The 26380-nt window shown below is 36.8% G+C and overlaps 1 protein-coding gene across 2 annotated transcripts; it reads right to left on the reverse strand.

Moving 5' to 3' along the window:
* Positions 1–2172: 2172 nt before the first annotated feature.
* PDPK1 (3-phosphoinositide dependent protein kinase 1) lies at positions 2173–26380 on the reverse strand. 2 transcript variants are annotated; one of them, XM_032197722.1, is made up of 14 exons: positions 26252–26380; positions 15893–16162; positions 12933–12975; positions 12593–12730; positions 11267–11411; positions 9999–10096; positions 9138–9213; positions 7624–7692; positions 7016–7112; positions 5346–5519; positions 4722–4939; positions 3977–4034; positions 2934–3086; positions 2173–2397 (listed from the first exon to the last, which is right to left on the reverse strand). In XM_032197722.1, the coding sequence occupies exons 1-14, from the start codon at positions 26273–26275 to the stop codon at positions 2290–2292; spliced, it is 1671 nt and encodes a 556-aa protein (XP_032053613.1). In that variant the 5' UTR covers positions 26276–26380; the 3' UTR covers positions 2173–2289. The 2 variants fall into 2 exon arrangements, with proteins under 2 accessions (XP_032053613.1, XP_032053614.1); XM_032197723.1 differs by lacking the exon at positions 26252–26380 and adding an exon at positions 25611–25712.

Raw genomic sequence — 26380 nt, forward strand, 5'->3', positions numbered from 1 at the left:
TATAAACAAATAAAAGGCTAAGTTTTGTTATAAAAACCAGCAGCAGCACCATGAAGCTCCATCACTGCCAGACTCCATTTGTTTGAAGTTAGGAACACGTCTACATCTCTATACTAAAGACTAAATCCATAAGCTTACAGTTGCCTCAAGTGGACAATTTGACAGCTACAGAGTGACTGGGTACCATTGCAAACTCACAATTACCATCTTACTTAAGATAGCTAATATAGAATTAATTACAGGCACAAGTGGAAGGCATAATACTATGCTATTCAAATCTCAGTGACAAGGAGTGTACCTTCTATATGGTGAAATTCCTTGTGCAAAGGGAACAGTGCTCTGTTTTTGTCTTCTCAGTCAGCTACAGGACACCTTAGTTCCCTTAACACCATGCACTGTAAGCTACTGATTTAATTTTGTCATGCATGGATATGTAATGGGGTAATAGAAGACTGTAAGAATATAGTTCCTACAAAAGAAAAGGCAACTGCACTCTCTCCTATAAAACCTAAAAAATGCTGGAAGAACTGAACTCTCAAGCTCAACCACATAATACTATTTTTTTTGTTGCCTTCTTTTTTTTTTAAAGAGCAATGATAAATCTCCCTCACCCAGTACATCAACAATAATGAAAAACATCAATATTCATGTATTTTATGAGACAGTTTGATAAGCCACTGCTTTTAAAACACTGCTTTCAGAACAGTAGCTCATTAGTTTTTTCAACATTACAGTGGAACATTTCTTTCCTTGATAGGAGAAAAAGCACATCATAGAGACCCTCAACATACAAAAAGATGCTATGTGTAGAAGGTGAATAAATAGGTGTGATGTTTATACCACTTTTAAAACAAAGAAGAAATGCCTTTGTCCAGATCTAGGTCATACCTCTCTGCAAGGTTCAGGAACACAGGTATGTTGAAAATAGGGAAGTTGTTTTTAGCACATAAAGTTAAGTCTTTGTAACATTGCAAGAAATGTTTGACCACAAAAAAAAAGCATTAATTTGAAAAGGATAAAAGACTGATATGAAAAAATATTTTTGTTTTATAGATATGCCTCAAGTACCATATATTTTCCCCATTGTATCAACATTTTGTTGAATTTTTAACCAGATTACAGTATGGATCTAATGTTTAAATGGCTTAGTTTATTTATTTATGTTTTGGAGTTGCTAAGAGTTCTGAAATATTTGGCCAAAGACCAAAAATAAGATTTGTACACCTCATTATACAAAGAAACAAACAAACAAAATAATCAGTTGTACAAAGCTTTCACACTTCCTTCTCTATCCAGGTAAATAGGTTGGCCCCGCTAAAATGCACAAAACATGCACACCCTGCAAAGAAAGCTTCTAGCTCTCATCCCCTGGAAAGGAGAAAAACTATTTACTACTTCAATAGTAACATTGTTGGTTTTTTTTCCTCCATACTAACTAATTTATTTTTTTTAGTTAGTATTAGTTAAAAGCATGCTGTTAAGTTTATTGTCTCTTGATTAAGCACACATGATTCATATTAAAATTTAAACTGAATGTTTAAAACTTTATATGCTTCAGAAGCCAACATTTCAATTTAAGAAAATTTTCAGTGCCATGTTCAGCATTTTACTCTCACAACCTCTATCATTGGAGCCTGTCTGCCAGACACACACATCTGATTCATTCACATAATTATTTAAGTACCACATAAATCCTGCAACCAGAACTATATTAAGAATTACACAAGGGTGCAACTGACCTGGCTACAAATGCCATACACCAATAAGCTCAGGGACTGTGAGGAAAGGAAAAGAAAACAGGTGGTGCTTAGGAGAGGCATATAAAAGCTCCCTGATGAAATACAGATCAAATGATAATGTGAAAGTCACAGAAAACTCTAGCCCCATAAAATGTAACGCTGGTACATGACTCGGGGCATGTGCGTGTGGATTGGTTTTAACTCATCTTAAATGTAGCTGGTAATACAAGGTCTATCCACTAGTCTGCTGCAGAAATTGAGCTGAAGGGCACAAAAGCAAGATCTTCACTGCAATGATACGCATGTGGAAGCCTCAACAGAAGCACAAAGAGCGAGCAAAGCGACCCTGAATTCCATTCGGTTTTAGCCTTTTTTTTTCCTTTTTTTTTTTTTTAAAAAAAAAAAAAAAAAAAAAAAAAAAAAAACAGAACATTTAGACATATGCTTCCCCTTGAGATGGTAATAGATGGGTTGGAAAGATTCCTCTGATAGGCTGCACGTCGAGTTCTAGCAGCATGAAGGAAAACTGGGAAATTTTGGATGAGCTTTACTATTTTGCAGCATTCTGGTGATATCTGTGCCGCCACACTTCATGTATCTTTTTGCACCATTTATGAGCATTTCCACTTGGGTCCATCAGGTAGTATGTCCTGTTTGGCTGTAAGTAAACAACGTTTTAACGAGTATTCCAAGCACAGTTAAACCAAACATCGACAATTATTCAACAGCAAAAAAAATTCAGAATCAGCTTTCAAACTTTCCAAAATTTAATTACATTATTATTCTACTGAATATCTATTCTCAGTATTAAGCTAAGCAGTCAAATCAACAGACAATATACACTGTTGGCACACTCCTTGCAAAGTGCTGTATAGAAACAGGGCAGACTTCAGAAGTCCTTCTTAAGAACTTCTTTGAGAAAACAAAGTCCACTTATATTTTACTTATGCTTGAATTATAAAAAATAGTTGTATTTTTTGTATTTTTTGCAGGAAGATGCATGTCAGTTTTGTTTTGAAGTTATATCTATTAACCTACACTAACAAGTAATCCTGCAATCAACACCTGTATTTATGAAATTGTATTTTCTCCAAACAAAATTTGTTTGGAGAATTTACAATATTGTCCAAAATTTACAATAATTGTCCAAGAACCTTAGCACAACTTGCAAAGAAATTAAATAAAGTAACTTACTGTGTGAACAAAAAATGTCTTAAAATTCTTGGCTTCTGGACGTAGCTCCAAAGACCACGGTATTTCTCCTTTTAGAACTTTGTTGACAGGATCTACGTAATACAGGTGGGGCCCTTCTGTGAGGAGCAATTGGCGTCGACGTGCAAACAATCCCTAACGGGAAAAGTAAAAACAGCAACGCAAAAAAAGCATAAAGAGAAGAGGTAAATCTGTACATCTCTGATTTTAACAACAGAGGCAGAATTAAAACAGCTCAGTGAGAGGAAAATGTTTGAGTTTAGGGCAGTTTGTTTTCTTTTTGCTTCATTTAATTGACCTCACTCCTTTTTGGGGAGGTTGCAGTGCATCCATAATACGTGACAAAAGTACTATTTTAAGAACTCATCTTTGAGTTCTATCAAAACAAAACAACTAACTGTAAAGAGTAAAGCAGAATATATTTGTCAAGTATGCTGGCACACAAATCTATTGTCATGATTTTCTGTTGAAAATTAGGAACAAACAGGTAAGAACTTGTATGAAAGTCAACCTACATTCCTATATAGCTGACAAAGACTATTGAAGCTCCTCTGTACTATGTTAAAGTTATTAATTATAGCAGTTCTAATGCCACCTCTACCTCTCTTAGGATGTAGAACTAGTCAGACTGAGGAAACGTAACACTGCTGAGGACAATATGAGTTTGCATTCTATTTTCCAATATTAATGGCTCAATCCACATACAGATATGCATCAAGACCAAGTATTTAATCGACTGTATCAGATTGGTAGGAAGAGGTTGTACAAAAACTTGTTTACTACAGTCTTCTCAAAGCGAAGCATCAACAGAATATTTACTTTTAGCCTTTTCAAAAAAATAAGAACACAAAATTTTAAAAAACTATTCACAGGAAAACATCACATCTTAAAAAACAAACAAAACAATGTGACACTTACAAATAGCTTAGACAAGTAAGTTCTAAAACAGGTTCCTTATCTTCATTACGAATGTGTAAAAGCATGACAACTGAATCCTGTTACAGGAAATTAAGAAAACCCCTTACCTTTCTTTTGTCCACTGGGCCCATTTTTAGAATTAAGTTATTTTCTACAAACTGATGCCTTGAAAAACAAAACAATAGGGAAAAAACACTATTACCTCAGATATAACTCTTCCACATAACAATGGCAGTAAGAACTGTTTACTATTACTAAGCAATTTTCCATTTCCTTCTAGTATAATTTCCTCCGAAGAGTCCTGAATATCTCTACTAGGTGAATTTTGGCCTCTTCCTCATTTTACACCAAACAGGTACGTTTTTAGTAGTTATTTTTTTTGTTGTTGTTGTTTTGTTTTGTTTTTGTTGTTTTTAAGCTGTCCTTTAAAAAAATCACAAACAAGCAACTCTTATCAAGAATGAAGAGAAATGCTAATGAATGCATAGCCTGGACATATTTTAGTTATAAATGGAATATTATCATTCAAAAAAAAAAAACAAAACAAAAAAAAACTTATGCCAGCTGTAAGAAAGAAAAAACATCTTCTAGTTCTGGAACTCTGTAGAGGGAAGAATTCTTTACACTGTACCACTTCTCTTCCTATACCCACACCATCTTTTAGCCCTTAACTTTAAAAACTTTTTTTTTTTGCTGCTGTTGCTTTAAAAAAAAGAAATTAGGAAAAACCTAGTCAATATTAGTTTCTTTAAAGATATTAAGACTGACAATTATTAATTTGAATAAAAAATTATTTTTCTAGATTCCTCACTTCAATGCAAGTAACAAATGAGCTATTTTTACAGATCTTACCAAGGATTTCCACCAGCTTGTTTTGCCAGAAGTAACCTCTTTTCATCTTCAGAAAACTGTAAATCCAACTCAAAGGAATTGTTGTCAAGATCATGAATATACTGTTCAATATTGCCTCCTGATGTCTGTGGGGTACTCGTCTCTGGGGTAGACAGTGAATGGGAAGAGGCAGAACCAGAAACTTGCATGCAACCAAACTGACTGAGGAGATTGTCATACTAAAAGGAGGAAAAAAAAAATAAAGTAAAAAAAAAGTAAGAGTTGCTTGTTTATTTAAAAAGCTTATTTTGCTCTGAATAACTAGTGTTACTTTTAACTTAAGCATGCTTTGGCTTTTGCGCAAAAAAAGGCAGACTACTCTCTACAAATTAACTGGCATATCTCAAAAGAATTATGCTTAGTCAAAAGCAAACTTTTTTTTTTTAAGAAAAACACTCCATCAGAAAAAAAATGTTGACTAGATCAAATTTTATCCAGAAATTGTTTATTAGATTCTTAATAGTTAAGTCTTCATTAAAATATAACCAACCAGTAGCTTCAATGAAAGTACTTGATATACAATAATTTTGTTTTAACGGAAGTCTAGGCAGCATCAGAGCTGAATATAGCTATAGCTAAACATACATTTCCATAACAGTCTTCATCATCCTCTGACATGGCAGGTAGGTATGCTGTAAGTTTTGGGGGTGTCTGAAGATGTAGGTTCTCCCACACAATAGATTCAAAGAAGGGGTGAGCCTTAAGAGGTCCATATCCTCCCATTTCTTCACAGCCTAATCTTTTGGTAGCATCTAGAACCTGAACAGGTTACAATGAAGTTAGCATGCATAAATTAATGACAAGAAAGGGGCAAGCACCATTCACATTTGCACAGCAATATGCAAAAACTTAATTGGTCAGCCTTACTCTTCTAGGCACATACAAGGAGACTGCTTATCATAAAATCACAGAATGGCTGAGGTCGAAAGGGACTCTGAAGATAATCTAGTCGAAACCCCTTGCCAAGCAGAATCACCTAGAGCACATTGCAGAGGATGGCATCCAGAAAGGTTTTGAATACCTCCAGAGAAGATGACTCCGCAACCTCTCTGGGCAACCTGTTCCTGTGCTCTGTCACCCTCACAGTAAAGTGTCCTGTCATCAGGAACTTCCTCTCACAGAAACTTCCCATGTTTTCAGTCTGTGCCCAGTGCCTCTCTGTTGCTGGGCACAACTGAAAAGTCTGGTTCCATCTTCTTGACACCCCTTCTACCCACCAACCCACCCTTGTAATACAAGGTGTTATTTGTCAGTGTGACTTGTTAGCACAATTTAGTATTTCATCAGCTCACATAGCTAGAGAAATAAGCACTTCTTTGGATCCACAGATTTTTTTTTTTTGCTTTGTTTCTTTATAAAGATGGAAACAAAACCAAGCAAACCCACAGAGGCTGCATGATGGAGCACGGCTCATTTAAATATAGTCCCACATCATACTGTGAGTGATGCAAGACAGCTGTAAAAGCTATAGTTGGTGCCAAACACCAACCTCAAGCACCCTAAAACAGCACAGATCTCAGGATGTTGACACATCCTGGACCTTACCACCATCCCTCAGGATGTTGACACATCCTGGACCTTACCACTCAGAGAATGCTGGCTTGGCCACAGAGCTATTAGGCCCTTTTATAATGGTTGCACTCACCACCATTCACAAACATAATGTACAGAATTTTCTCCCTAATAAGCTAGACCATCCAACTTCAAGAAGCTTACACCATGCAAAATGTGTAAGCATTTTTACATAATTTACATATTCACTGCACATTCATGTGCAGAATAAAACTTTTGCTGATACTATTATTAGACATGCATTAACTGCCCTAAAATGAAGGATAAATTGATTTATATCAATTTATTTAAGGAATACATCTTTATTTAAGGAATACATCTTTCTATGATGTACAGAACATTCTTTATAACTAAATGATATATTATACAACTCAAAAATTAACTCGAGTACTATGCAAGCACAAGTGTTTGAATCTTAACTTGTATTACGCATAGTTTTTAGAAATATTTGCTTCCACTTGACAGAGACGTTCTTTGCCCATGCTTTATAATTCAGATAAATCAGTGCTGTTTAATAATGGATGTTGACTTTTGAGATACTCTTATGTACAATTAATAGTTCAGAGTTGTTCTTATTACAAGGTTCATGGTAGAATAGATAGAAACTTTAGGAAAAGAGAACTACATTAAAAAGCTGAATGTTTCCAATGTCATCAAATCATTCAACAGCAGTAAATATTTACCAATAGCTTTTCTACAAGGTCTTTTGCCTTGGGAAAAAATTTTTCTGGAAAGTCATATTCCAACTTTATTATCTTCTGGAATATCAGATACTCATTCCTGCAAAAGAGAAAAATATTAGCTAGTTATTAGTTCTCCATGGTTCTTTTACCTTAACAGTGCATAATCTGGACAAATATTAAATTTGAGAAACACAAGCTATAAGTCAAGTTCCCGTAAATCCTTCTATAGTGTACTTAAGGGGAAGCAGTTGCTTATAAGCATCTGTGATCCTGTAAGCATGAAATACTTGAACAGTAACAGGGAAAGGTCGAATGCCTCAATATAGAGGTGAAAGAAACCTTCATGGAGGCATAGTTACCTTACAGTATAAACTACATTTGAAGTCCTAAGATAAATCAAATAACCTCTCTCAGGACTTCTAGTTACTCTTAGCATCTTCACGATTTCAACAAGGAAACGAACTAGATTATACAAATAAAAGCAGGCATAACAACACTAAAAGTGCACCATGAAAATCTGTACTTCAGAACTGATAGTAAAGTAAAACCCAATGCAAGTAAATGTATTTATAATCCACATTAAAGAACTAGTAGCATAAGTCTCTTACCCAGCTCTGAATGGAGGCAATCCAGCTACAAGCTGATATATTATACATCCCAGAGCCCAGAGGTCAGAGCTTCAAAAAAAAAAAAAAAAAGGAAAAAAAACCTTAGCATGTTTTTCTATAAATTTGTAAAACAAAAATAAAATTTCTTAAATTCCTGCTAGTTAGAACACATCACAAATATGTCAGACAAGCCTGTTAGTGTGACTTCCACACTATTCACTTTATTCCTTGTCTGGAGAATAGGCCTGCAACACTACTTCTGAAAGCATACAGTAACCATCCCCCAACAACTGACTACAAGCACATGTGCAAGACAGCTGAATTTTCAGTTGACATAATGGGTAAATAAGACTAAAAAGATGTCTTATTAACCACTACCACAATTCCAAGACAAATCCAACTTAATGCAAAATATGCTCCTTCAGAATTAGAATCATTTCCTCTAAATATTTAATGGAAAAAATCATCACCATAGCACTTTTTCACCAAAAGCTTTCTTTCAGACACAAAGAAAAAATGCAGGCTATATGGTACAAAGGAGAGAAAAAGTTTTAATGTGATGTCCTGAAAGAGTATGTTTAAACTTACTTTACCTCAGAGTACTTTATACATAGATTTGGCAAGGCTTAGAAATCCTCATAGAAGACTAAAATTCTAATGGCGGCTCAGACCTGCTCAAATTAGGAATTTTATGCAGAGGTATTATGGAAATTCTAAAGGGGGATGATAGCCTGATGAAGTCTTTACATTATCCAAACCAGCCCAAACATTTTTACTAGAAGCAGAACTGGAAGGGCTGGTGGCATTTATATAAATTCAAAAAATAACAGCTGAAATTACCACAGGAGAGTTATTCACAAAATAGAGATTTTTTTCCCCTATGTTTTGTCAGTGATTACTTTGAGTGATTATTCTTCCATCACTGTAATAAAATAGATACACAACAATCCGTAGGTTACTATCAATAACCTATTTAAGAAATTTCATACGGGAATCTCATTTAAGTATGTTACTCATACCAGGCACAGAGATGATCTTTAAACTGTTGCAAACCCCAAGCAGAGCTTAGTAATAATACTGCAAGCTGATCCAAATACAACTCAGAGCAAGCTGCAACCTTTCCCCTAACTGACAGAATAACATTCTGTTGCTTTTATCTCAGGAGTAACCATAATAGAGCCATCTTACACAAAATAAGAATTCAGAATGATTTTATTTCTATAATAGAGAAAGATATTTATGGGGAAGAGGAATCCAACTGCTCACCACAAACTACCTTCTCCTAACAATGGTAAATTCTGTTTGTAGGAGGTAAGATAAACTGATGAAACTAGCACTCAGACAAGAAGCAATACTTGCTAAGAAAAACTCAAACTCTTAACCTTTATGTTCGAGTATCTTGCTTCTTAGAAATACTAAGATACATAATACTAAGATACATCCTCTCACTCCCTGCATTCCATTTGATAGCATCTGACAGAATCCGTATATTTCTAAAATACAATAGTCTTCACCTTTTACAGGCAGATTTCTCTGTCAGCAGCTCTGGAGAAACATACTGTGCTGTCCCTACAAATGAATTTGCCCGTGCTGTGAAGAAAATTGAAAGAGGTAAGTAAATACATACTTGTGAAGAAACCAACCCCCTCCCACACCATCCAAAAACACACAGGAATTTCATTTCTCTACCCATTCACAAAACCTGATCAGAGGAGACAAATTGCTTTAATCTCAGTGATATCTATTTGGTTTGAGAAGCTAGGCATTTAGCACAAATTCTACCAACGCACGCTTAGTAAATCTGAGTAAAAAAATTCATTTATCAAATTTAGTGAATGAAAATCAGTTCAGCCCAGTGCATTTTTCAGATATAGTTTGCAGTATCACATTCACAGGTTAACACTAAGCAGCTAGTGGCATAAAAGTTCAATGATCTACATTTAAGCAACTCTGATAGTCGGTGGGGGATTAAATACAACATGCACAGAATAATAGCTTACTGTTTCAGCTGAGACAAACTATCTGTTTGTATTCTTGTCTTACAGAAGAAAAGTAATTTCAAGTACTTAAACTTCTCATTGAGAACAGTCCACCTGGTATTTGGCAATCTAGCTGGCTTTACCACTATACCAAATACTATGTCTTCTGCCATAATCAAAGTAGAGAATCAAAACTGTTTCAATATATTTCAGTATTTTTTTTTCTTACGTAAGAGCTAATGATATCTAAAAGTCACAATTTGATAAATACAATATACTTGTATTTTCAAAGGCTCACTTATCTATATAACTATGGCAGTCGGACTTGATCTTTGTAGTTCCCTTCTAACTGTACTATTCTCTACTACATAATGTGGCAAATTAAATATGGTATACCTTGTCTGCTGTCAGCAGATAATACTTTTGCTGTTCCAAAGTCTGTTATTTGAATGTGCATATCTTCATTTAGCAAGATGTTCTCTGGTTTAAGATCCCTAGAAAAGGCAGATTTTTGTATATAAACAGCACAAAAATTAGTATTGCAAAATGGTATGGTGTTTTGCATGCACATTATCATAAATGATGCAGACATTCTGTAAACAATGTTGTGTTAAGTTTTCCTTGACTTGCAGCTGTCAACATGCAGACTGCTGCTAACACATTTTGGAAAGTGCATTCATTAACATTTTTCCTAAAAAGATTAAGTAATTAATAGTTGACCACAAAACTAGGTTATTGTATACCTCACTTTTTGAGCAAAATGAAGCGAATATCAATTCCCAAGCCATAATTTAGGTAGTGTCTGACAAGTTGATATGGCAGTAATATCTTTTAGGCCTGCTTATTCACAGCAGAAAACTTCAGTTAGTCAAACAATGGTGCATCCGGCCCCTATAGATTCTATTCTCAACTATTTCACAGAAAAGAATACTTAGACAGTATTTTTCTAATAACTGAAAAAAGTTAGATCAGTCAGCTTTTTGCCAACTATCATTTACCACGAACAACTGCTTTGGTATCTACAGACAGAATAGATTTCTTCCCCAAAACAAATTCTGTAGCTCAGACTTCTCACTCTTATTTGAATATTGCACCAGAACCAGCTTTTATTTGTTTAAAAACATTCATGACAAAACATGGTTTACCCAGACAATATCAGTACATCAGAAACACTGCAAAGGTTCTATTAAAAACTTTGGTAAATTTCAATGTTTACCTAATTCTCATTCAACTTTGTGGAATTTGTTCACTCGGCCAAAACTGAATTTTACTTTTCTTATTGATGTGCTGCATGCAGATTCACACACCAGCAGAATTCTAGCTGGTTTTGGTACATAACACGATATGGGGAAAAAAAAAAAAAAAGTTAGCAAAAATGCCAGTCTGATTTTAGCCTAATGATTCATCTCAAGACAGACAAGCTTTTGGGAATGTAAGTTCTAGATCATGAAGTTCTCTTACTTTTTCCAAATTGTCTAATAACAGATTGTCTCTCCTCATGAAGTTTGCACTATTTAGTTCCTTGTGTTATGTTAATAGTACTATTACTAATGAAATGCTATTGTGTTATTAGCTTCCCACAAAATCCATATTCAATTTACACTTCATGAAGAACATTCCTTGCGCATAATCAAAAGCATTTCGATCTCGACTTTCCATATTACCTGTGAATAATTCCTTTCCCATGCAAATACTCCAGGGCTGATACAATTTCAGCAGTATAAAACCTGGTACAGGTCTCATCAAATGAGCCAATTTTGCGTATATACTTTAGCAGCTCGCCATTTTTGGCATAGCTAAGCCCAAAATCTGAATGTAAGAAGTTAAGGTCTACCATTAAAACTTTTTTAAAACAAAATTCCCCAGACCTCATTCAAAAAACATAAATAATATTGAAAAGACATGAACAAAACGGTAGAAGTTGGTTAATGTGAAACTTTACATGGCAGCAACCCAAAACTATGTCTAATTAAATGTATTAAAAACCTAGCATACAGGTTCCAGTTTCTTAGCATTGCAAAGACTACATAGTGGATTCAATTTGTAATCTTTCACCTGAATAATTGTTTCCACCTGTATATGTAACTGCTTACATAAACATCCATTTACATTAATAATGAACATAAGTTTAAAATTGCGCCATCATCTGGAAAGGTACAAAAATATCAGTCCAATGTACAATGAGCAAATATTTATAATATAAAGACAGCCCTTTAAGTTCTGTTAGTGCATGCGTGCACACACACACAGCCTGTTAGCATTGCTAGCAGCCTCTTAAAAAAAAAAAAAAAAAAAAAAACAAAACAACAACTACTTACTGACCCCAGAAATGAACTGATCTATCCTTTTACCCTTGGCACAGCCACTTCCAAACAGGATGTTTAGGAGGAAATTCACATTACTGAAAATTTCTTCACAGCAAAAGAAAAAAGCTGATTGCAAAGCAATGAGCTTTGAAGATGAAGCTGCACTTTGCTAGAGGAAACTGATGAAGCAGTGGCCCAAATAGAAGATTTTCCTTTCTTTTCCTCATTTAGATTATTCTGTAAAAATTGTTATATAGAAGTGCTTACCAAATCTAATTGTTTGAGTGAAAAATAAATGTAGCTGGCTACTCCTATTTTAAACACAGGAATCGTGGTGTTTTACTCTATATATCAGAAGTAAAACATTTCTCAAACACTTTCTTTTTTTTTTTTTTTTTTTTTTAAAGTGCAAGTCACCTTTCAGCATTTACCACATGGAGAATAGGAGATCCATTCTCCTGTCTCCCACGTCATTCCCTCTTTCTTTGAGGGGGCACATTCATTCCATTCACTTAATTTTAAATAAAAGCATTACTGAAAAAAAACTGCATCACAAACAACTAAGACATTTTAAATAACTTAGGTTTATTTCATCATTCCCGTCAAACAATGTTTCAAAGGAACCAAAACTGCGGATTGTTATTTTTAAGAAAATATAACAAAGTTTTAGAACTTAAAGGATACATAGCTTTTCATCATCTTGAAAGGTGAAGTAGAGTTTCACAAAAAAAGGGTGATCCAGGCGGGACATTACATCTCTCTCTCGTGTCACATATGGCACCTTGTTTTCTTTTATGATATGACGTTTTTCTAGAATTTTAACTTAATGAAGAGTGAAAACACAGGAAGATACAAAAAATGAAGTCCATTTAAGTAGTCAGTGGTTTGGTTGCCATTTTTTCTTGTTAAGATAAAATTATCACGAAAACACTAGTTTTATCCCATCTTTTTAACAGGTGTTTTGTAAAAGGCACACATTCATGAAGTATTTTTAAAAAGCTCTGTTTAAGGAATTAATACTTACTGGCGTATTCTCTAGAACTTGCCAATTCTCGAGCCAAGACAACCTGTTGGCACAGAAGAGAGAATATAATATAACTATTTATTAAAGACATATGGTAACATTGTTTTTGATCTTTCAGTAGGTAGTTTATTTTGGACAAGCAGTATTCTAAGTATCACAAACACAATCAGCAAAAGATTTAAGCATGTGTTCATAGTACACTGGCTCCCTAGCCCCTAAACAAAACCAGTTATACTGAGTACTGCATACACACCTAATACCAAATGTCATACATTTAGAAAGAAAAGTTCCAAATAAGGCCCTTCTTCAGGTCAATTAATTTTTTTCATGGTGACAGGAGAACTGCACGTAAGTTGCTCTCTTTCATCATTAGAAAACAGAAATCTCAGTGTGGTGGTAAGAAACAACTAAAAAAAGTGCAACATCTACAAATACACTGAAGTTCACATTATTTAATCAATGGACATTTCTACTAGAAACAGCCAGTCTATTGCAAGCTGTGTCCTTACCAAAGGATTTTTTTAAACTCTTCTGTGTATACACAGACAATATTATTTAAAGCTGTGCAATAAGATGAGAATGTTCATAACTTTTCTAATTTTTGTTGCCAGGTTTCATCAAGTCTACTATTAAAGTTACTGAAAGCAGTAACTTAAAGTTCATTATTTAATAAATACCCAGATACATAGTGCTGACTTTCTGCATTATAGAAATTGATGTGCTCACATGGACCGACAACTTCCTCACTGCAACCTCCTCTCAGGTAGTTATAGAGAGTGATGAGGTCTCCCCTCAGCCTCCTTTTCTCCAGCCTAAACAATCCCAGCTCCCTCAGCTGCTCCTCATGACTCTTGTTCTCTAGTCCCTTCACCAGCTTCATTGCTCTTCTCTGCACTCACTCAATCAAGTCAATTTGCTTCTTGTAGAGAGGGGCCCAAAACTGAACACAGTGTTCAAGGTGCAGTCTCACTGGAATGCACAGAGGGACAATCACTTCCCTAGTCCTGCTGGCCACGCTAGTTCTGATGCAGGCAGGATGCCATTGGCCTTCTTGGATACCTGAGCACACTGCTGGCTCATGTTCAGCCAGCTGTCCCCCAGCACCCACAGGTCCCTTTCTGCCAGAAAACCTCCCAGCCACTCTTTTCTCAGCCTGTAGCATTGCACAGGGTTGTTGTGACCCAAGAACAGGACCTGGCACTTAGCCTTGTAGAACGTCACACTATTGGACTCAGCCTATCTATCTAGCCTATCCATTTCCCACTGCAGAGCCTTTCTACCCTCAAGAAGATCAACAGTCCCACCTAACAGTCTCATCTGCAGACTTATCGACACAGGTGAAAACACATCTTGGCTAATAACCCAAACCTGTATTAACCTGTATAGCACCAAAGACTAACTATTTTAGTCCTGTACTGTATTTTTTTTTTTTTTTACCATGTTTCAGATAAATTACCCACACATGTACATTCATACTGAGCAGCTGTGTACAGCAGATTGCTTATTTTCCTCCTAGCCTGAATCATCACGTTCCTTTAGGTCCCCTCCTTACTGAACACATCTGAGTAAATCATATATCCTCTTTTTCTCCTAAACAACAATTCCACAAAAACAGCAGAATCACAAGAAAAAAATGCCACAGTGATGTATATTAATACTACGTCTGTACTATCATGGGCATCATCCACAGTATGAGAAGATGTAACACCAGGGAACATAAACTCCATAAAGTGGAATTATACCAGATAGGTAGCTAAAACAAAAAATATTCACAGAACATGCAACCGTGTAAGTGACAAATTCAAGCAGCAAGGGAAAAATTGTAGTTAAACCCTTCAAATGGGAGTTTCTTTCAGCAAGGGAAGAAGAGCAGAGAGCTCTCAGAGGCTACAAAGTAGAACCATTTGCCAACATAATTGGCAGACATAATGGTGAAGCCATTAAACTCTTAAGCTTGAACAAATGCTTGAGTCTGCCAGAGATTAAGTCTATGTTTAACAACTGGTTTTGACTGGACACTTTCACCAGTCCTACCTGAGGTCCTGATGATTATGGTGACCAAAATTCTGCTTGTAAAACTCAAAACAATAATGCTACATATGGATTAACATTTCCATGGTATGCAGTCTCTCGTACTGCCCACCTAAATTCATTTGAGTAACTTAGACTTGACTCAGGACAAAAAAAAAAAAAAAAAAAAAAAAACACCCTACCACTGAACAGGTAGCAGAATGCTGGAACAGAAGTTTATTTGGAGTTTGGGCCTTATGTATTTCTCTGTTTACCGGGAACACAGTGCTAAGCTCCAGAGAAGAGAAGCAGAAATTAAAGTGTCTTACTGAAGCAGACTGTCACTAAGTATTCCAACAAGACGCAACAACTCTATTGGATTCTTTAAGGAAACCTGCAAATTCCAAACTATGCGATTAAGTGCAAATTACTCTTGACAACTACTATACAATAACTATGGCTCATGAAGTCCTTGACGGCCATGATACTAAAGACTGAAAAAGAATACCAGAAAAATATCATTGTTTTTACATTCTTCCCTAAGCATCTGGCACTGGGTCCCATCACAAACAAGATATTGGGTAGAAGTTCTTACCATGACCAACTCCAAGACCAGTTCCAATCCTTCATGGAATAAAATTTTAACATAACTCATTAAGCATCAAAAACTTACATTAGAAAGCACTGTCTCTTAAAAACAAGAGTCATCAGGATACAGTGGAACTTCTGATGAGTTAAAAAGGTACTTACTTAAAGCTCAGCACCTGTATTCAGTGCAAGACTTAATATTAGTTGTTAACATTTAAACAACTACACCCTGCTCATTTACTCTAAGTTGTTTTCTCCAGATTTAAATCTTCCTAATATTTTCTGCGCAACAAATTTTGAAGTTTTTCCTATTTTTGCAGACTATAAGCAGCTTTTTTTTTTAAATTAAAAAATAAGGTTACCGTTGAAAAAGATCCTTCACCCAGAATTTTCCCAAATTTGAAGTCATCAGGTCGTTTCTTTCGAGGCTGTGGAGGCTGCTGTCCTGTATGCTGCTGCAAGGAGTTTGAACTAGATCTTGATTCAGCTGCAGTGCTCTCCATGTTTGATCCCTGTCTGCTGCCACAGGTGGAAATGACAGATGGAGTGCTGGAATCTGCTTGGCTCCTCACCATTGATGGGGATGGACAGGAGCATAACACCACACTAGACTGGATTGGAACAGCATCATACTGAAAAGAGAAAAGAAACTGTTATCCCCATACCTTCAAATAATTATCCCACACATCTGGGCTTTCTTTCCACTCCTTCCTATTTGAAAGGACTATCATGAAGATGTCTTTAGGAAAGAATCTAAGTGTTTATTTTGGAGATGGCAGCTCTTAAACAGACGCTGTTTACATCATGCTGCATACGTACATATAGCTGTAAGTCAAAAGTCTGAAAGTTTTAATTCACAAATGGCAGTTTTTCAGACTCAAGAAGTCCTCTCCAACACTAAGGAGTCAAATATCAAGGTACATTCTCCTACAGATAACATTATCATTAAGGTTTATTTCACAGCTGTGCCTCAAACCATCTTAACAAGCGATAGTTTTCCTGAAACTTAAAAAAAGTTACATATCTCTGCATTAACACTTATATTCACTATTAACATTAGAGATGAAAAATAAATCACAAAAACTTCAATAGACAAAAGGATATATTTCTACATACACAGATTACAATTACATGTTTTTAATTGGAACCTCACTTTTTCTAACAGTATTCTCTCTAACAGACATTGGAGGGAGAGGACACCAACAAGATACATACAAAGGGCAGGTCAGCTGAATGATTCTAGTATCAGCAATATTTATTTATTTTTTAAAGAATGCACTGGTCTGATCTTTTATGACAAAGGATTTTACAGTATTTAATCTCATAAAGACATCCCAATTCCAAAACAAAGAACCAGACACAGCAAATATAGGAACAGACACCCCAAACACCAATTCTTATAATATACAAAGGAAGTCTTCATTTGGTACCTTTTCATCAATTTTTCTCATGTAAAACCAAGCAAACTAGTCAAGCTGGTTTCCCTCCCTGTTCCTAATACACCTCCATTAGTCTGTCAAACTCTGCTTCAAATGTTTCACTTGAAACTGACCAGAAAACACAGACAAGGGGAGAGCTCTGCTGAACCTCCTCTGACAATAAAAACTGAAATGCAATGCAGACGGAATACTTGAGAATATTAACACTGTAGATGAGCATGGGTTTTTAATCTTAGCATTCTAACATACAGTCAGCAGAATGAAACAAAAACAGCTGAAGTGTCCTAGCCTCAAAACAGCTTATACAATCCTGACCTAGTCTGTGACATATCTCATCTTGATATTCAAATATACATTACTTCCAACAAAAATAGCATCTAATGAGTTACAGTTTGATTCAGAACAATTTCCTGCATTCCTATCAAAACTCACTTTAGAAGGGAATTGGACTTATGTTCAATTACACATTTAGGCTTAACGCACCTAGCTCCAAAATTAACACTTATTATACTTGTTTGTGCTCTACATAATATAGTAAGGCAGCAGAAACACAATTTAACCATTCAGTGGCATTACAAAGATATACAAACATATTTCTACACTTGTAAAGGTATACTTTGTAAATTCAGATTAAGGTAACAAAGTCAAAAATAATACAGGTAAAATTATCATTTTTTTCCACTTTCAATTAAATAGATATCAATTACTGTAAGTTTGAAAAGTATAATTAAAGTATTAAACAACCGTTGTATACATAATCCCTGGAAGAAGCATTCTCTTTCCAATCTGAATATAGCCTACTTGCACCAAGCACTCTACCGCTCCTTAGAGCTTTTTCTAAGGAGTGCAGCCAACTGATAGAGCAGGAGGTCAGAAACAGGTAGTAGCTTCCTTTATTAGACCTTGTCTGAACCTTGTGATATAACAGAGTCTGACAAGAAATATGCCTATAATGATAACTACTTGCAATATTTTGTACAGCTTTTTTTTTGTACAGCTTTTGTGAGGACAAAAGGATGTGAAGTTTGGGTGAAGATTTGGAGGCTGACGGGAGAAGAAATGTGTTTTTTGAAAGTTCACTAACTCCCTCCAAGAACAGCGTATGTCCCTGCTCAGAATTTGTTATACAGCATTCTCATCTTTGAAGAGAAGTATGTTGATGCTATTATTATGAAAAAACAGCGCGCACAGGCAAAGTATACATGCAGTAGGGCGCTATTCCTTTTACACCATCTTTGCAGATATTTGAGTTGACACTTTCCCCAGATTGTCACAGAATCAATGATCACTAGTTATTTTCCCCTCACATTCTCATAGCCCAGCTGAATCACATTACCTTCAGACATCAACTCAAAGGACAGCTTGTATAAAGATACACAGTAGCTACAATTAAAACCAGATTGCACTGTTCTCCACAAAGACTACAGCAACAGCCAAGCACAAGAATAACTGACTGCTCAACTGCTGAGGTGATGCAAATATAGCAAGCGTCCCATTAATTGAAATGTAGTAAATAGACTGTAATATTAAGATTTAAATGATGAACTTACTCCAGTCAGGCTATCCAAGAGCAACAAAGGGTATACAGGTAAACGAAGAAATAGCACTGTGGAGTATCTGATTGGATTTTGCAGCTACCACGATTGCCTTGATGGAAAACAAAACAAAACAAAACAAACAAACAAACAAAAAAAACACTAAAGCACCAGAGAGCATGGAAAGAAAGCAGAGGAAAAAAAAGGTATTGGATGCAGTTAATTTCATATACTGTGCAAGTAAATAAAATCACAATGAATATCACATATAGAAAAGTACTATCCTTAAAGGAAAAAGAAAGACAGGAATAAGGGATGTTGTAGGAAGAGAAGGTTATTTCCAGCCAAAGTATAGCACCAATTAGACAAAACTAGTTAGTCAAAACATCAGCTAGTCATCTTCTCAAAGAAAAGTCAAGATTAAGAAAAATGAACAGACAAAGATGCAGAAGATTTAAAATACCAGTTACCTAGAAAGTGACAGAACTATACGAATATGTATGCTGCACCTGAACATTTACAGAAAACATCACTCCTACACTCATCTTGCCACAGTCTGCATGTTTTTATATAGTATTTCATGTCCTGGATTGCTTACCTTCTTGTTTTTGTTTTTAAGAGATTCCAAAAAAGCATGTCTAGAGAGACTGTTTCTACATGTGTCTCCATGTATATCAGAAATAGAACAGAGGCCATCTCATCAAGTCTAACCTCATATAGCCTCATTTTTTATTTTATTTATTTTTATTTATTTATTTTACAAAAATCAGGTTTAAGACTACTTCTGCTAAGTCCAACCATTTTAGCAAGTCAGTTACTGAATAATTGAAAAAACTTCTATGCTGCATCTACAGAAGCTTGAAGATGCTCTCTTTCCAGCAACTATCAACATTTCTCAACTAGCAAGTCAATGAAAGCACAGACCCTCACACAGTGACAACACACTTGTGTCCCTTACCTATTGCACAACATGGATTTCCACGGACCACGCTACCACACTGATAACCACTGTTCAAATCATTCTGTATCTGTTTTTAAGAATCGGTCTCTAACACTACCTTCTTCCCAAGCTCTTAAGGGTGCTGTTTCAAGTTTACCTCCATATGAAAATTCTTTGCTTCTTTGTACAACAGATATTGAAAACCTAACAAGGAAGAACAGAAGCCTGTGGAATCTAACAGGAAATAGGATCCTGCCACTAATACTGGACAAGCATTAGAGAATAAATCAAAACCAACTACTTTCAGGAGAAAAGTCCAGAAACTGAACCCCTGAAGAAGCATCTAATCCTCTGACTAGACTGAGCTCCTGTAATCTGTGTCTATTAGTCTTTGCCCTTTGGTATCAGAGCACCCAGGACTCTAAAAACTAGGATGACCTGCAATTCAACAGAAGTCATACTGCATATAAAAATTACTGAGTACTGTATGTAATGAACATTAGGCTAAATCAAAATAAGAAGTTCAGAGACAATTAGGAATACAAATCAATAACAACATGTATGCCCTACATCAGGGAAATCTGTTTCATCAATGATCTAATTCAGAAAGTAACATAGCAGCACCCTAGGATGCCTACACATTAATCTTTTCATTTGCAATAGAGCTTGAGAGGCTTTTAAAACAGATACTGCATGATACAGCACAAGATATTCTCCCCATTTGTCACAGTACCTCTTCCAACCCTTGCTTTTACATCTCTGCCAAACAGTCCTTTGATACAGAAAGATCTTCCAAGTTCTATGAATCTAAGATTCAACATCCAAGTTAATACACTTGTCTTCGAGTAAAAATATGGAGCCCATCTATTTATCTGTGCGATTAAGGAGGGATAAAGGCCTTTACTTCACATTAAGAGAAAGTAATTGTTTTAAGTGGACAACTGTTTTGTAGTGCTAGAGATAATGTGACTTGCTGCTATTTATACTGTGATTCTGCTAAAGACAGTTTACATTAGATAGGCTTTACATTAACAGGCAGTTATATTTATTATATTTTCATGGCACACTGGTGTTTCAGAAGATTGAGAAAAGATAAAACAACTGCATGAAACATAGATCTTGTATATGAAAAATAGAGTAAGAAGTGGCAATCAAGAGATACTATACACAACTTTCCTATTGGTGTGCTGTCAAACTGCAGTGAACATAGTTCTTGTACATTGTATCCCAACGTCTATTTATTTTCGGGACTCATCTAGAAATCGAGTTGGATTTTCTGCTAAAGAGCCTACAGTACTCTCTGTTAATCCATTTTACATGTGAGTGCATGTGAGAAACGATATACTGAATAACTAATGAAACTCCATAACATATAGTTTATATATGCTTAAATGCTTGTAAATTTAAATAATTTTAGAATAGATGTATTTGTCAACACTTACTACCTTCAATACTTTCAGATTCTAAAAAACAAATAAACAAATGCCAAAGGCAATATATACAAGCCCTGGCTAAACTTGACATAACATAATGCTGCAACAACCTATGAGAATTTGATTTGTAAAATTTTCTTCATAGACATTTACTTGTATTACTGTGAAGCACAAGGAGGTTTTTTGTTTGTTTGTTTTAAAAAAGCTCTAATGAGCAGGTTTTTGCTTTGTGTCTTCAATGAATCTTGGAAAATGCAAGTCCTATATTCATAGCAGTCAAGAAGATTAATCATGAAGAATCAAATTCATTTTTTGGATATACATTCTGAAAAAGTTAATGGCAAATAACTGTTTATATAAAAAAAATCTCAGAACATCAGAACCAAAGCTCAGCTCTGATACTATCTTCTTAATGACTGATCTGGCCACCTACCATCGCATCTCTACTTTCTAGAGATCTAGAATGCACTTTATCTGTAAGTCAGTAACGAGGAAATCACATTCATGTAGTAACAGCAAAAAATATAATTTAGCTGATAGACACAAATATTTGTAAGCAAAAAGAACATCTCTATTTTGTTAGATTTGTTTGATTTTTTTCAGTTAGAGAATAAACCTATGTTATCTACGAGACTGACTTTGTTTCTACAGGAATTAACATATTATGTAAAGAGCACTGTTGGCCCAAACACTGCAGTTAACGCAAATACCTTTTTCTAAATTTGACAACACATACAGTGGTATTTCCTGCCACTAATTTACAGGATTCAAATTCCATATTCAGGTAAGGATAAAAGCTAATGAGAGGATTTGAAAGAATCTGCATACCATCCAGTTACCCTCTAACCTCCTCTACTTCTAAGCAAAGCACTCAAGTACCAAGCACCTTAACAGGCAGACACTATTTAAGGCCATCCGCCCCAATCCCCTCCCCCCCCCCCCCCCAACCCGGAGCCTCAAAAGAGATCAGAAACAGGAAACCACAAAGATTTCTAAGAACCTAAAGTCAGCCTATGGCCCCAATAGCTACAAACGTAAACAAGACTTAAAGAATTCATTTCATGCAAACAGATCCATCTCAGCTCACAAGACAACAAAAGCCATCTGTAACAGCAATAGTCTCGATCACATTCTACATGATCAGTTACCTGATAAAGCACAACAGTGCTAGGTGTTGTGCAGCTAATAAACACAAAAGAACTTCCTATACCAGATTCCTTGCTAGCAGTGTGAGGATTTAGGAGGCAGAGACAATAGGCTTGAGTGAAGAGCAGAGGAGCAGCAAAAGAGGTGGCAGTATGTACACACTGTGTAGAAGGGTTGGCCGGCACAATCAAGAACTGTAATGAATTCCTTCAGAATTACCAGAGAACTGAACATCAAACTTAATACTTTCTTATCAGAAGTGCCAAGCAAGTTTATCCTTGCATGTGTGGTTTTTTGTTTGTTTGTTTTTTGCTATAAAGCATTACAGAATATTTGCTAAGTGAAACAACTTTTTTAAAGCAGAAGAGGAAGTCTCAACTTCAATGTTTACATCCAGTTCTTCTGCAGACCTTATTAACTTTCCATAAGCTTAAATGCAAGGTGTCAAAAAGGGAAGTGTGGAAGGAGAAAATTAATCTACCCTCCCCTTTTTCATTACATATACATAATCTAACTTAACCACCTGCAAAAAAAAAAATAAATATATATATATATATATATATATATATATATATAGTAATCCCATTTGAAATACCAGAAACAGTAGTTCCTTGGTTTTGGACAAATTCTTCAGAAAGCTCCAATATGAGGAACTTAGAGAAGGATTTTAATCTTCCAAGCACTTTTCTGAATCACATTTTTCTCTTTCCATACTGAAAAGTAATTTCTCACTCGCATACTTTATCTGATGCCATAAACGTGCTAATTCTACAGCTTTCTTAGAAAAAAAATGTAGAAAAAGATACAAGTTCATTGTTGAAAAACATGTGTTTCAAAAACATTTTATGTCTTCATAGATCAAGCCTATTTTATTACTTTGCCAGTTTATTACTTTTTTCAGTCTAAAACAAGTGACTGCACTCCTGGTTTCATGCCTTTTGTACAAAAATCCTGCAAATACTTCAGTTACCAGCATCTCTTTCCAAGTTCTACCTGCAACGCATCCTTTCAACTAATCAGCTTTAGAGAAGCATAATGAGCCCAATTCTGCAAGGGTGTCTCAGAATTTCTACTTGTATAGTTACAAGAGCTATATGAAACAGACATTACTTCTAGCATTGTAAGTAATAGACCAAGTTACCCAAACAAAGATTTGCTTTAAAAATAAAAATCCCACACCTACCCACATACTGGATTCGCTATTTAGTTGAAAATTGTCATGGAAGCATTAGAATGAGTCCTGAAGAGGGTCATAAAGATGATCAAGGGGCTAGAGCATCTTTCCTATGAAGACAGACTGAGGGAGTTGGGGTTGTTCAGCATGGAGAAGGCTCCATGGAGACTTTATAGTGGTCTTCCATTACCTAAAGGGTTCCTACAGGAAAGCTGGGAAGGGACTCCCTGTCAGGGAGCGTAGTGATAGAACAAGGGGTAATGGCTTTAAACTAAAAGAATGTAGGTTTATATTAGAGAGAAAATTCTTTACTATGATGGTAGTGAAGCACTGAAACGAGTTGCCCAGAGAAGGTGTGGATGCTCCATCCCTGGAGGTGTTCAAGGCCAGGTGGATGGGGCTTTGAGCAACCTTGTCTAGTGGGAGGCGTCCCTGCCCATGGTAGGGGGCTCAGAACTGGATGATCTTTAAGGCCCATGCCTTCCAACCCAAAACATTCTATGATTACATCCAGACAACCCTCCAAATTATCTCCTTTCCACTAGCTACCACCACTTGTGTTAGAAACAGGAATGTATATAAAATTGCTCCTCTTAAGCATTTTTTTTTTTTTTTTGCCTTTGAGCACCATCTTTAGTTCTCAACATCTGTATCTCTTGTTTTCTATTCCTGAAGATGGCTTTGCTAAGAGATTTGCAGAAAACTTAGGCCAATTAAAAGCCTATGCATGAGTGATAAAAGCAAGTCATAGCCTTACACTGAAACCCAAGAGAACAGAATACTAAGTAGATAGGCGTATAGGAAAAAGAAATTATCTTGTCTGAAAGTTTTACACTTATTAATAACTACAAGCATAATTCTTATCAGCCTACTGCAATTCCTCATGTAGATGCAGAACTTACTCTATAAAGTACCCAGTTCTTTGAAAAACAATTTATATTTGTTCCATGAGAAATTTGGGGGGGGGACACAACATTAACAGTTTTGCTCAGACATATCCATGACTATACTACAAGTTTTTATCAGGACAGAAACATTAGCAGAATGGAACCTGCCTTGTAATAACTACTAGAGCAGTTAAACCTTCCACTTAAGACATTGCTGAAGTTAAAGATGTAAAGAACTGTTCTTCCAGACTCTTCATTTCAAGAGGAAGTGAACATGTTGATATAAGACTCAATATCCTTACAATGAAGGCATTAGCAGCAAATAACTAAGACCACACTGGCAACTTCAACTATAGCAGCACTAAAAATGTTTCCTGTTAAAAATGCAATTCTCTCCTTAGTACTGCTTCAGAAGAACATTTTAGGCAATTGACCCCACATATACGAATACAAAAGTTAACTGTTCAGGCAGAGGACTGTTAAAGTTATTTCTTTTAAAGCTGTGTTCCATTTTACTCCCAAGTCTTTTGCATTCCTAGTAAAATAATCACAGAATCCATTGATTTCAGTAATTCCATCACAGTAATATTAACTGCATCTTGCTGAGTTTCAGAAATAATGTATTTCCCAAATATGATATAATCTGATTTACAAAAAGGCTAGCTGAATCAAACCACCTGTCTGCTAACACCAGCCAGTACACTCACCTGAACAGGGAAATGTTAAATGGGATGGAAGAGAAGGAATTGAAACTAAGTTACTCTGAATAAATATTTTATTTTTAACAAAAAGTAATTGTCAACTTCGTTCTTCATTTGCTCTCTATCCATCTCTCTCAGAGATCTGAACTGCATATAGAAGAACAGAAACAGAACTATTTGGAGAAGGAAAAAAAGAAAAACAGAAAGAAGTGATGAGCAAGGACAGAAGCACAAAAGGAAGCACGCTTCCTCTTCAAGTGGGTTCAGAAGGTAAACAGAAGTCTTCTCTGATGCCAGTAAGCAGCCATATGGAGCTCTATCAAGTGGCAGAAAAGCAAAACTAATTCATTTCATAATCAAACGTGCATTTATTTCTTAATCCTTGATGCTATATTTCATGTCCTACCCTCTAGGTCTATTCTACATACTAACTCCCATTTTCATTCAATAAATACAATTACCTTAAGACCCTAAAAAAAAAATTAAAAAAATCACGAAACATGAAGAGTAGAGCACATTATAAAACAAGGCTTCAGGAATCTATACAGATGTATCAGTCTGTATGCAGAAGACCCTTCTTAGTTACTTCCAAACACGGATATGTAAAGTATCGTTGTCAGTTAGTTATGCTACCACTACTGAATACTGGTAGCTATTCTTGTATAAAGAAGTAAAAGAAAATCCCAAAATTGTCATAAGGTAATTTCTACATTAACTACACTATGTAATTTACAACGCAAGTTAAGCTCTACCATTTCCCCTTCTGTGTATCAGCCACAATCCCATACTACATTAATCAGCATTCACAAAATGGAAGAGTTTTACCCTCTCAGACGAATGTAAACAACTGTTTGAAAGGGCATTCCACCGTTACCCTCGGAGCCTCTCCCACACGTTTCTTCCCACTACAAAAGAAGTCGGTTACGGGGTGTAGAGGCGGCTCCCCTAACGTAGCAGCACGGGCCCTGCTGGGGGAGGGCGACCCGGCAGAGACACGGCGGTGCCCCGCACCCGGAACGGGGAGCGGCGCTCCGCCAGAGGCCGCGGGGCAGCTCCTCCGCCTCGGCCCCGCTTCCTGCCGCTGCCGGGACGAGCCCGGGCACCTGTCGCCGCGCTCGCAAGCCCCTGCCAGCGCCGGGGGCAGGAGGAGGAGAGCGGACCCCCTCCGCGCGGCCCGCAGCACCCCCGGGAGGCGAGAGGCGGAAGGAGAATCGGCGGCGGCAGCGCCGGGGCCGGTCCCACGGACGGCAGCGCTCGCCCAGCCGCCCTCTGCGCCCGAGCAGGCGGCGGGCGAGGGGGCCGCCCGCGGAAGCCCCGGCAGCGTGCGGGCCCCGGGCGGCCCGCCCCCTCACGGCCGGACCGGGCCCGGCGCCCGGGCCTCGCGCCCGCGCCTTCCTCCAGCTCTCCCTGCGCGCCGCGGCCGCCGGCAGCCCCAAGCGGCCTCGGCGCCGGCGCCGCGCACTCACCAGGTGGCTGCTGGTGCTCGCCATGGGCCCCGCCCGGCCGGCCGGCGCGGCCCGCGCTCCCGTCGCCCTTTAAGAGCCGAGCGCACGGCCGCCCGCCCCGAGCCAATGGGGCTCTCGCATCCTCCGCCC

This window comes from Aythya fuligula, chromosome 15 (assembly GCF_009819795.1).
Source record: "Aythya fuligula isolate bAytFul2 chromosome 15, bAytFul2.pri, whole genome shotgun sequence".
NCBI lineage: Eukaryota > Metazoa > Chordata > Aves > Anseriformes > Anatidae > Aythya > Aythya fuligula.